Source organism: Antedon bifida, chromosome 3, assembly GCF_963402885.1.
Source record: "Antedon bifida chromosome 3, ecAntBifi1.1, whole genome shotgun sequence".
Classification (NCBI taxonomy): Eukaryota; Metazoa; Echinodermata; class Crinoidea; order Comatulida; family Antedonidae; genus Antedon; species Antedon bifida.
The window spans coordinates 25,516,869-25,530,270 of NC_136228.1; the positions used below are offsets into that span (position 1 = coordinate 25,516,869).

The 13,402-nt window shown below is 34.8% G+C and overlaps 1 protein-coding gene across 1 annotated transcript in view; it reads right to left on the reverse strand.

Moving 5' to 3' along the window:
• Positions 1-13,402, reverse strand: part of LOC144836851 (uncharacterized) — a 61,541-nt gene that overhangs the window by 8,369 nt on the left and 39,770 nt on the right. Inside the window, exons 22-26 of the mRNA XM_078691731.1 lie at positions 13,183-13,325; positions 10,161-10,495; positions 9,845-10,013; positions 8,058-8,344; positions 928-1,173 (exon numbers count right to left, since the gene is read on the reverse strand). Of these exons, the coding sequence (XP_078547857.1) occupies positions 928-1,173; positions 8,058-8,344; positions 9,845-10,013; positions 10,161-10,495; positions 13,183-13,325 (1,180 nt within the window). The remainder of the gene's footprint in view (positions 1-927; positions 1,174-8,057; positions 8,345-9,844; positions 10,014-10,160; positions 10,496-13,182; positions 13,326-13,402) is intronic.

Sequence of the window (13,402 nt, forward strand, 5' to 3'; positions counted from 1 at the left end):
GCGCTCTATTAAATGTGATGAGCTATGACGAAAGATACAAAAATCCTAAATTTTATATATTCGCGTGGCCATACGATGACGTCACAATGTCCGGTTAGCCATATTAATGCATGATCCGATATCTACAACTCATCAACTTTCAGAATATGTAATAAATATAACTTTCATCGTTTAGTTTAGAAATTACGACTGTTTGAAAAAAGGCATAATTTTGACGAAATTTTGAACTTTTTCATCAAAAACGCGCGCAAATTGTCCAATTCAACATGTTCGTATGGCGTTATTGAAAGTGGAAAAGGTCTAAATTATTTTCAAAATTACTAGAAAAGGCTTGAAAAATATAATTCAAAAGAAAAAAACATGTTTTTCATACTCTGTGCACACCTTACGCGTAAATAATTTTGCGCGCGTGGGAATTGTTGACATGCGCAAAATGTCATAAAACATGTAAAAAGTTGATTAGAAATTCATTTTGCACATTTTTTAATTTCAAATGCGTGTGTGCGCGTAACGTTGTGTAAAACAAGCAATTTTTTTTTAAACAGAAAGTTAGCGCATGATATAAATTAAACTTTTGCAAAGTTTCAATTTAAAATATTATTTGGTTTTTGACCTATGTTAAATACGCGAAATTCACAAAATCGCGCGTAAGTCACGTTGCGCAATTGTAAACATCCTGAACAGGTTTGCTGCACAACTTCATATGAATGACGATATGTTGAGAAAGTTACGAAATGTTATGTTTGCAAGTTTTACAGATTCGCGTGACACAAAAATTACAGAAAGAAAGAATAATACAGAAAAAAAAAGATGATGAAACAGGACAATTACAAGGAGAGGAGTTATCCACTACTATGCGGATAACTAATGATTTATAAAATAACAATAGGTGACAAAAAAGATCACCTAAAAATGATTTAAACTTACCATGTGGTCTTGAATGTCTCTATTGGCACGATTTTGTAGCAAAATTCGACATGCATGCACATTATTAACAGATGCAGTCCAATGTAAAGCACTCTTTCCATCATTGTCTGTAAGGTTGACATCCGCATTAGCTTCTATCAGATCCTCTATCATGTTAGAAACGGCTAATCTTGCTGCCATCATCAATGGTGTAACTCCTTTGCTAGTTTTTGCATCAACATTTGTTGCTCTGTTACTAACCAATAACTGTGAAAAAGTTTATTACATTAATTATATTTCGGTATCTTTTATTCATCAAAAAGTATATACATAAAACAATTCATGGCAGTATAAACTGAATTGCGAACTGAGTAGTTAAATACATTATACAAAATATACAGAATTAAACAAAATGAGCAAAATGAAGATTAATACAATAGTTAAGTTACGGTACATAGTCAATTAATTAGTAGAAAAATATCTTTAAAAATATATAATGTTTAAATATATAAAAATAAATAAATAGAGTTTTTATTTTCATTCTTTTTCGTTCATTCATTTAGTAATTTAACCATTGATGGTATAGGGGAGCATTGGAATCGTTTAGTTCTACATTTATATTCTTTGTATTTAAGTGAGTTTCGCATATTCATGTTATGTGTTTTATTGTTTAGTGGGAACCATTCACTAAATCTATTGTTTTGTACACATTTGTGAGCAAAATTGGCACAAAGCAGGTCACGGCGGTCTGACAAACGTTCAAAGCCTAACTCAGTCATTGCCGCATCGTATGATGTATAGTTCTCATAGCCTATTATACACCTACAAGGTTATACCAAAATGCCAAACTGGGGCGGCGTATTCTAAAACGGGTCTGAAGTAGACCTTAAATACAATGGACAGCTCTTCCTTATTGAAACCACTTAGCTTAAGAAGTCTCAACATGAATAGTTTTTGGTTCCCCTTCTTAACTATTTCATTTGTATTGCTCTCCCATCTATATCAATCACGACACCTAGTAATTTGACTTTATCAGCAAGTGGTAACACAGTACCATTAATTGTGAAATTCCGGCCTGGAAGTAAGCGGCGGCCAAAGAAAACTTGGAATATTTGGCATTTAGCGGGGTTTAGTTTCAATTTGTTATCGGACGCCCATTGGGAGAGTATATTGATGGAATTTTGAATTATACTATTCTCCCATGGCTTAATTTTTTCCCCTAAGGTAAGATCGTCAACATACTTCCAGACCGGAATTCCAGCTTCATTTCATCAAGAGCGTTATTAATAACGACCAGGAATATCAGAACAGCAAGTAGGGTTCCTTGGGGAACACCCCCAGTAAGGATGACCCACTGCGAATATACGTCTTTGTATTTCACTCTTTGGCGTCTGTCAATCAAAAAATCAATTATCCACTTCAACAAGGAGGCAGGGATATTGAGATCTAATAATTTAGACACTGCTATAGTGTGATCGACCAGGTCAAACGCCTTGCTAAAGTCGGTAAGTACCAGAGTGCAAATATTACTTGCCACATCAGTATTGGAAGCAAGAAAATGGTAGATGTGTATTAGGCAGTGGGTTGTGGAGACGCCCTTTTGGTTTCCATATTGCCTAATGTCTAGTTTTGGTTTGATGGCGTCAATAACTATTTGAGTTACTTTGCGTTCAGCTATTTTAGACAGGGTGGGGGTAAGAGAAATGGGCCTTAACTTTTCTAGCGAAGGCGGATACGTTTTCGGGACAGGGACAACATTAGCTGCCTTCCACTGGGACGGAACTTTACTCTGTGATATTGAGGCGTTAATGATGTTGGTAACAGGCTCACTAAATTCTACTGCACATTCCTTCAGAAGAATCTGAGGTATGCTGTCTGGACCACCAGATTTGGCAATAGACACTTTTCTCATCATATATTTCATATGGTTCAAATTGGGGGGGGAGGTGGTTCAGGACAGGGTAGGTATGCTGGTAGCATGGACGTATCAATTTTTTATTTGTGATGCTGCGAATCTCCGAATGCCATCTCTTAACATTAGTTTCGCGCAAGATTCTAACTTTGCGCTGGGAGTAGCGTTTCTTACATACATTAATTTCCTGGATGATTTTGTTACGGAAATGTTTCCTTAATGGTTCATTACCTTTAGCAAAAGCAGATTGTCGTTTTTTGATAAGTTTTTTAATAGTATTGTTCATCCATGGCTTATCATTGGGGTGGACATTAACATTTTTGGTAGGGAAGATCCTTTCAACAGCACCATTGACTAGTTCATAAAAAAGGTCTGCTTTGGATTGGACATCGGGGGTGCCTAATACAGTGTCCCAAGAAACATTTTGAATCCATCGACCAAAAGCATTAATCTTGGACTGGGGCATTGGTCTACAAGATTTGTTGATTAAGCTATTGTCGGATTTACACATTTTTGGGGACATTATGATTACGTTATGGTCACTATGTCCTATTTGGGATTTGATACAAGGGATATCATACATGTCATTAATGTTCCTCTAGTGGGGGACTTAACCACCTGTTTTAACTGATTGCCACATAGAAGGGAATTAAACTTCAATTTGTTCAGGTCGCCACAGATAAGTATACCTGCCTGTGGTTTTGCTGTTCTAACAAAGTCCACGCCAGTATGTAGATGAGTCAACATAGTTCCACCCAGTGTTGACTCTTTACCTGATGGTAGGTAGGCATCTGCAACAACTAGGTACGGCACATTCCGTGGTAGTCTGTGGTGTTTAATCAGCAACCAGTGAACTTCCAGAGGCTCAGGAACAGTAATATTCTTAATGATCTCTGCACTAAGAGATTCCTTGACGTATGTAACAATACCACCACCAACTTGGTCCACTCTGTTTGTGGTGAACACGAAATAACCGCCTACATTAAAACACTCTGGTGGTGTGTCATTCCGGATCCATGATTCAGTAACAAAACAGATGTCAGGCGAATTTTCATTGAGAAGTATACAGAATTCGTCATGCTTATTTAAAATTGAGCGGGCATTAGTAACAAGAATTTTTGGGATGAAGATATCAACAACACTATCATTACTCGGGCAACTAGTTGAATCAGTGCTTGTTAGATGTGTCACAGTGTCCAAGACAGGTTCGGCAACTGGTGCGCTCACAGTCGACATCCTAGACGCTCTACCTGCTCGACTTCCTCTTCTGGTGACTTTAACTAATCTCAGCTGTTTTGCAGAGGCCCAACAAGTAGGATGCATGCGTAAGATACCACCCGAGTTAACAGGGCTACGCCACTCCGTGTTGTATGAGCGGTTAATTGCAATAAGATCTTCAGCCGAGTATATAAGAACCATCACAGCAACTATGCCTAGCACCACACGCAAAATAAATACAGTACTTGATCATCTACTCACAGTAGTCGTTTGAACAATGGGCGCGTTAGGCCAGCATACCAATAACAATGACAGTCGCGGTAACAATAGTCAGCGGGGCAAAAGCACAAATAGAATCGTAATGTGTTCACTGGTCAGGCTAGCACTGCCATCAAAAATCGAATATGTATTACAGGCTAAAAAGAACGAAATCGCTCTTGTTGATAAGCAAGCCAAAACATACAAGTGTAGACACATATAGAATCACAAAAAAATCACAAAGTTGTGTTGTTAATAAAGGAAAAATTTGGAAAAGTTTGAGCCAATTCGTGCAGCACTGGCGCTCGATCAATGGTTACGGCTCAATTATGAATTAATTGGTCAGTTCAAATGCTATATCTATCCAGCTTAAAACAATTAAAATGTACTTGAAATGGATTGATAAAATAATTCTTTTGCTTTAGATGGTTATTTTTAACATGATTTTTTGCAATTGTGATTTTGCAAATTCTTTTGTTTTCAGATTACTATATGGATGAAGCTAGATGGTATCTGAACAACATGACTAATTGAACTACAGTACAGGCTCCATATTTAGATTTCACCTGGATTTAGTGAGCTTCTGCATTGGTAGACAAAGGAAACAGTAAATTATATGCATATAATCCCATTATATAATTTTGTATAAGATATCTGCATCTAAGAGACACTACTATAAGATAGAGTTCAACATTTAAAAGTTAAAGACCCTGATAGCCGGAGTGTCCAACTAATCTTTTATAATGGTCAGAAACAATGGGTTTTCCACGATTCGTTGTCCAATTAAAATTTTAGATAAACTTTATATAGGACAAATATACGGTGGCCTATAAGTGTCACAGCAACTTTCAAATAATATCACGGCAAATTAAAAATAAAACATCACAGCAATTTAACAAAAATACCACGGCAACTTAAAAATGAAACACCACGGCAAATTAGTATTGAAACACCACAGCAAATTTCAACTACGATGCAGGTGTTCTCTCCTTGGTAAAACGTATACTCTCCCAAACAGACCACCCCCTCCATAAGGAATACACTTTTCTTCCATCTAATATTCGTATCTGTCTGCCTCGAAGCCGTACTAAACGCTATAATAAATCATTTGTCCCTTGTCTATTGTCACCTATAACAAATTTGTCCAGCGCTAACTCATGGAGAGAACACCTGGATCGTAGACTTTTTGATATTTTATATAGTGATTTTATATTGATTGTTTTTTGTATGTGTATTTTTATTATCTCTGCAGTGGATATAAGAGGAATTTCTGATGTATTTTTATATTGGACCAAATAAAGAATAATAATAATAATAATAACTAGAATTTAATTCGTCACTTTGACGAATTATAGGTGATCATTTTTATCATTTTACCGAAATTAATTTTTTAAAAACATGTACGTACGTTAACATACGATCGGAAAATGTTGATGTATGCCATCCTATTATACACTTATAGTGCTGAGTTGTGCCTATTATATGCCATATACAAGATGTACAGTATATACTGTATATCTATACAGTGTAGCATAGGTGAAATTACAGGACACACATCATGTTCTAATTTTTTGGTATGATGGAATTATCAAAATAAACTCGAAGATGACAATTTCGAAAGATAATGAATTGAGCAAATAAATATAATAATTGGAAGAAAATTTGGCACGTAGAAGCGCAATACGCGCTCTTTGAAATTGAATGTATAACTTTTACGAAAGAGATGAAAAAACTTTTTAACTTCAACTGGCCGTATGATAACGTCACAACATCCGATAGGCTTATTTTTTATATGAATACATATCTACATTTCACTAGCTCTCATAATAAGTTATAAACATCAAGGTCAACTTTAATTCAGAAGAGCTGTAAGGTATTCAAATTTACCTTGTAGGTGAAATTACGTAACCACCGTTATTTAAATTTTAAGACGTGATGACGTCATCCAAATGAATATCTTGGTAATTCATAAGTAACATAATTGGTTAAGGTAGAATATTTCAAAAATTAAAAGAAAATCGATCACAGATAAGCGAGTTGCACTCTGTTGAATATAGTGTTCTATGACAAAAGGGAAAAAACCATATTTTAAAAATTCATGTGGCCATATAATGACGTCATACCATTTTGTACGTCTAATGTGTATAAACATTTATATCTACAACTCATTGGCTTCCATAATAAGTTAAACAAATTTGGGGTCACCTTCCATTCTGAAGAGTTATATTCATTTTAAAAAGGCCTTATTTTTTACCATTTTTAGCACTTTTGTACAATTAATGTGCTCATTTTGTCATTTTTAACCTGCTCGTATAGCACTATTTTAAGACGAAATGGACTCAAATTTGGTGAATGTACTAAGGAAGATGAGTAGAATGCAATTTGTACAAAAAATTGGTATTTTTTACGCTTTCTATGTACGCACGCGCAAAAACATGTTTTTGGGCAGTAATTTTTTAAAACACGCAAATGGCCTAATTCATGCTCTAAATTGATCAAAACGTAATTTTGAGCTTTTTAAATTTTTAACGCGCGATTTCACGCGCATGACCCTACGTGCGCGTGCATTTTTATTTGCTAATATTTTTACCCTTGACCTGAAGTTTACGTGTAGTGAATTTTACTAATATGTGATAACGAATTATGGAGATATGATTGATAATGTGATTTCACAAAATCGCGTATAAATGACGTCACGGATGAGTGATAACGCTGAAAAGCTTATTAGGACTAAGTTACAGCATTTGAAAGACATTGTGAAATTTTGGTAATCATTGACATTTAACTTTTTGAGATATTTGTTACACAAAAAGTGTACAGAAAGAAGTACAATAACAATAGGTGATCATTTCATTCTAAATGATCACCTAATTACAGAATACCATGGCGGAAGCGAGTTACCACGGCGGAAGTGAAACCTTTGGAATCTTCGATTTTTTCTGAGGTAAGTAATTATTTGTGCATTGAAGTAAATATTATTATATTAAATATCGCCCTCTATTGATGGGTGTTTCTAAAGCTAAGACCATACAGAGAGAAATTCTTACATTCTAGTTGCCAGAGAGTGAAGTACGGATTCCCTTTCTCGGGTTGCGAATCTATCTTGTGGGGTTAGGAACCACATTAGGCCCACTGATATTTATTCATTACGTCCGTTTGCTGTTTTCTAGTGCGCTATGCAGTATCATTTCCGGCAAATTTTACATGAGCGAGTACCATTCCGGCTTCCGGTGTCATTTAACAAAATTATATAACACTTATTATTGTTCAGTTTTTTTAAAACATTATTACAAAGAATTCATATTACGTTTCTGTATGAATTTTCCAGGAATTTAAGGATGCGTACGAACCCTGCAATTGTGATTTTAATAAAAATGGAATGAAATGTGCAAGATATGTATTCACTTTGATTCTTCCTGATTTATTTAAAAGATAAGCATCCTCAAGCCTTTTTTTATTAGGTGTTTTTAGTTCATCTTTTTAAACTTTGCTAACCCAAGACCTAGCTTGAGGCACTAATGCAGAAACTTCTCAAACACGTCCACCAAGCCTGTGTGTACATGATCTGTGGACAATGTCAGTAAGGTGCTCACCGCTCACCGTTGTCGCTTGTGACTTAAAATAACTCTGTTTATAACTGTCCCCTTCATTATCAAACAACATGGTAGGGTAGGTATTCAAGACAGAGTCTTAGGGAATGGATTTGAATTGTGTGAAGCATAATATTAACATAATCTATAGATTTATAAATCTTTTCACTTACTCTGAACAGATCATATGAATCAGCAGCCACAGCTGTATGTAGTGGAGTTCTCCCATTATTTTCTTCTGCATTTACGTGTGCACCTCTGTCTATAAGAATCTTTGCTGCTCCAGGACACATGAACCGGGCTGCAAAATGAAGTGCAGTTTCACCAGTTTTGTCCGTCTTCGCATTAACATTTGCTCCTTGGAGAACAAGATTTTCAATAAGTGCATATGAGTGATCATTTTTCCCCTCTGGATCCCGATCACTGCTTATTACTGCCAACATTAATGGAGTCTTTCCACCTAAAAACAATATAAATATATATTAAGATTGTTACTTTTACAATTTTCGCCAGCAATAAATAATTCTAGGATCTAACCAGACCCCTGACAGGGACAGACGTTCCTATGCAATTGATTGATACATTTTTTGTGGTATTTATCAAGTTTTTAAAGCTGTTAGAACTACCATTTAATAAAATAATTTATTGAAATTGCCAATGTTGATTTAATATATAAAAATTAATAAAAAATGTAATTTTATATACAATTATTATTTAGAAAACTATTATTCAGGCATTCGCAAAGCGGTCAACAGAGGGCATAATTTGTTTACATCATTCGCATGGCTAAAAAATCATCGTTTTCAGCAATGTTTTAGTCAGAGTGTCAAAGGTTTTGCATTATTGCAAAATTATCCCTAGAACTACTACCCCAAAATCTCTCTGAAAAGAAAGTTTGAAATAAAAGGTTTATTTATGCTTATAAAATACATAACAAAGCTGATAAATATAAGTGGGTTGAATCGGGCTTAATTTATTTTGCATGAAGATGTATAGAAATCCAGAAACATCCAGTTTACCAACTGCAAATTGTACATAAACCATGATGCAAAATTTTAAAAAATATAAAATTTGGCAAAATAATGCTATAAAAACCAAACCTTTTTTCAGTAGTTATAGGTAGTTTAACCTAATGTAATAACATGTCTTTTCTCGCACATATTAGTATATTGTTAATCAATTATCTTTCTTATGGGCTAACACATTTTTCATTTTGATAAAATCATCATATCTAAAAATGTAAATAACGAAGGTTGTATAACTTCATCCATTCTCTAATTTAGTTGCGTGCAACGCGACTCTACAGCTAACTATGTCGGTCGGTTGATCGGTCGGTAAACTTAAGCATGCGACTGAAGCCATGTATATGGCCTTGTTTAATCTGACAAGTGATCGAGTTGCGAGCAAGAAGTGATTTTGTCTTGCCAACTCCAAACTCGTATGCAATTCAAAAATTCAAAATGTGAATTTGTTTTATATTTACATATCATTAAATGTGTTTTTATGTATAAAAAGTACAAACTTGTTTATTTTTATAAAAATGAAATGTGAAAAATTATAATACGAATTCACAGCCAAACTTGGAAAATTATATTGCCCATGCGAGAGAAAAGTTTACACATTCCTATCCCGAAATAAAGACCGAAGGTTAACGTAAACAGTAAATTTTAATGTGGGTATGGTACAGTATAAAATTTGGTCTTGAATGTTTTAAAAGAAATCCTTCCTTACTCAGACCATCAGTATGAACATGCACATGTTAGAACTTGAAACTTCAGCTAGGCATACATACATCAAACATACTTTAAATTCAAAAAGCAAGGGTTATGGTAAACCAAACTTTTTAGGAGGCCCAAGGGTGGTCGGTTTTTGGAGATTCCATGGTATTGTATCAGCAATGATAGTAGTAATAAGTAAGATTAATTTTTTTTTTTTGACGATAATGTCTCTTCAACTTTACCTGGACCTCGAACATCAACATCTTCTGCACAATCTTCATCTTGTGGTGGTGTGAGGCAACCATCTTGATAACCACCATTTGCAATTATATGCTGCGGCTTCCACTCACGCTGGTCTAACTCATCATCTGACAATCTGGTCTGTCCCGAGAATGGCGAGTATGGTTCAATCTAAAATATAAATGTGAGTATTTTTCTATTATGTAAGCTAGACCCATTTTCCATTGTGTGACAGCCAAAAAGTCTTGCACAAAGAAATAAAATAGGAAAACTTAAATGGAACTTTACAAACATTAAATTAATTTTTAGGTAGAATACCTTTCTTCGCTTATTATGTTGTGCATTGTCTCCAAGATGTCTTGTTAAGTGATCGCCATTCTCATCTACTTCAATGCATGCGCTTGTATCATTACTGATACTGTCGGATGATAATGAACCTTCGCGTCCAACTGGCATCTGTCTTGGAGTTTCCTCGTGTGCCCGTTTCTTTGATTCAGAAATTTTGAAATTGTCTGGGAACCAAGTCATACTTGTGCGGAACTTGCGTTTGTTCACGACAACATAAAGCAATCCAAAAAGCAGGATGATGACAACAGCTGCCGAGATAAGATATGTCTCATTTCCACTAGGATCCACCACATCAATTTCTTCATCTATAAAAGAGCAAAGCAAATTATCAACTAGATTGCAACATGCAAAAACAGTACGTTAAAATATATGAACGTCGACAATAATTATGCCATCCTATGACATGAATTAAACATGTTTATAGTGTTGAATTGTACTTATTTTGTATCATACAGCATTACAGTATTTACAGAATACACAGAATACAGTGTAGCATCTATATATAAATTATGGTTAATTCTGACATAGACGAGCACAATGGAAAAACTTCGGGACAAATCTCCGCCTTGGTTACCTACCTTATCTATCTTAGATGTACCGCGAAACGTAGATTTGATAACATTAGTTTCCACTATTATGATATTGTTCCATATTTCTATCTTAGGAAGATATTATAAAGGGTTTTAACACCAAATTTCTGATTTCATCAGTAGATTTTCAATTCAATTTTAATTCTACGTGGTCCAAGTAATTTCCGGGTTCACGATGAGTTCACCGTTCACGGGCATTCACCTTGCAACCATTAGTGGCTATAGCCATTTTAGTTTTTTGTTTACATTCGGATCGGACCACGCGTGTGAAGGTACATTAGTTAAAAAATAAAAATTATACTGCAAATTAATAAAGATCAAAATAAATATACGCCATAAAGCATCAGAGTATATTGTGGGGAATATAGTACTATAAAATTACATAGGGAGACCTTTTGTTTAAAAATGAGTGTAATCCCGATAGCCGAGTTTTATTGAGTAAGCTGGCAGGAATAACTGTGGGCTATCTGTGTCCCGTTAGGACTGGGATACGTCTGCCTATGTTGCAAGCCGTCTAAAACATCTCCCTTCTTGGGCCACTCTGTCGCGGAAGTTAATTATTTATTTGAATAAACGCCCAAAACGTCCCCAATAAAAAATAACTTTGAATAATAATCAACTCCCCCCCCCCCCCAATCTATCTAATAAACGCCCATCCACATTTATACACACAATATTGTATTATTTACAATAACACAATTATACATTTGTAGAATTCATCGCACTGTTATCTACAATTTACCAAGCATTTTCTATTCTTTTTTACCACTTTTCATATCTATTAGATTTTATTTTATTCTAAATGTTACCATATTATTATTAAAATTAAACATATCCCTCGAATAAGCACCTCCCTCAAATGAACTCAAATGTACACGAAATTGATTGATTTTGCGCATTTTACAATTTCAAATGCTCATGCACGCACAAATTTGTGTGTAACATGCCATTTTTACTTCATATCACTTTCTATGAATTATAATTTCAGTTTCATGACAGAATATTTGTTGGTTCTAAATTTATGATCAGTTATATTAATTCATAAAATCGCGAGTAACTTACGCAACGCGGCTCCGACATCGTCAAAAAGCTTGTTTGCACATCTACACTTCAATGTCAATCTTTTTACCAAGTTAAATACAAAGTTATGTTCACAAGCAATAGGTGATATGCTGCGCACAAAAATCGTGGAAAAATGAACTAGATTTGAACTCTGCGGAATTGCAACATGCACATACGTTAACTATATAAACGTCGACAATTATTATGCCATCCTATGACATGAACTAAATTTGTTTACAGTGCTGAATTGTACCTATTTTGTATCATACAGCATATTACAGTATATACAGAATACACTGTATATGTTATATACAGTGTAGCATAGATGAAATTACGAGACCCATCTTTTAAATCAAATTATTAACACGATGGCATAATCAAATGGACATTAACTATTTTAGAAGCTAATTATCTAAAGAATTACATTAATAAAAATTTGAAGAATTTTGGGTACGTAAAAGCAAGAAGAGTACAAAAGAGGAAAAAATCATATTTTTACTCGCATGCAACGCGACTCTACAGCTCACTATGTCGGTCGGTCTGTTGGTCGGTAAACACTAACTTGAACACGCGACTGCAGCCATGTTTATGGCCTTGTTTATATTCGTGTGGCCATGTGGTGACGTCAGAACATCCGGTAGGTCCAACTTTTACATGAATTGATATCTACAACTCATCAGTTTCGTTAATAAATTTGTAAAAATGGAATTGAAATCGTTCCCTCAACATGGGCAGTCCACTTAAGATTGTTTTGCAGGGTTACACCTAGTAGCTTAAATTGAGAGACTGTTTCTAACTCTGAATCATTAATGCTAATGGGTTGAAAATTTGGGATAATCTTAGAGAAGGCAAAATTCATGGTTTGAATTTACATTTACGCTACTAAGCGGATAACTAATTATTATTTTACCATACTAACAATGATAAAATGTTTTTGGGTTTAATTGCTTGTTCCGCAAACTATCGGCCCAGCCAAATTTGGGGCTGCAAAACAATTTTTAAGGGCTGTGGAGTGGATTGAGAAAAACATGGTTATGAGTTAGGCCTCTGTGGTTTGATCTTGCCAAAAAAAAACATATACCAAACTCAACTGATCGCGATGTAACATAAAATCTTGTGCGACACCACGGTGACATGTGTTGTTACAAAGGGGAAAACCCCAGACTGCCCTGAATTTCAGTGGATCATCAGTGATGTTTCCCCTTATTAAACATTACATATTTTATGTTATAGTTAACCATTTAAAAAGCAACATTCTGATGCATTTGATAATAGGTTTTGGTACTTGTTTTAAGTACTATAGTGTCTTATCTATAATTAAACAAAAACACACTGCTTACCATCTACTCGTAGAATTGGTAGGGAAAACGAACCAGCTGATGCTAGTGCACCTAGAAAGGCTGCAGCCTCTGCTGATGTTTCGAAACAGGTTAATGAAGCCTTTAAACAACCTCTATTATCAAGCCTTATATAAACTTTGGTCCTGAAAAAAAAAATTATAATTTAGTACTAATTTTTTTTTATGAATTAGTAGATCAATCAAATTAACTTAGTATTCCA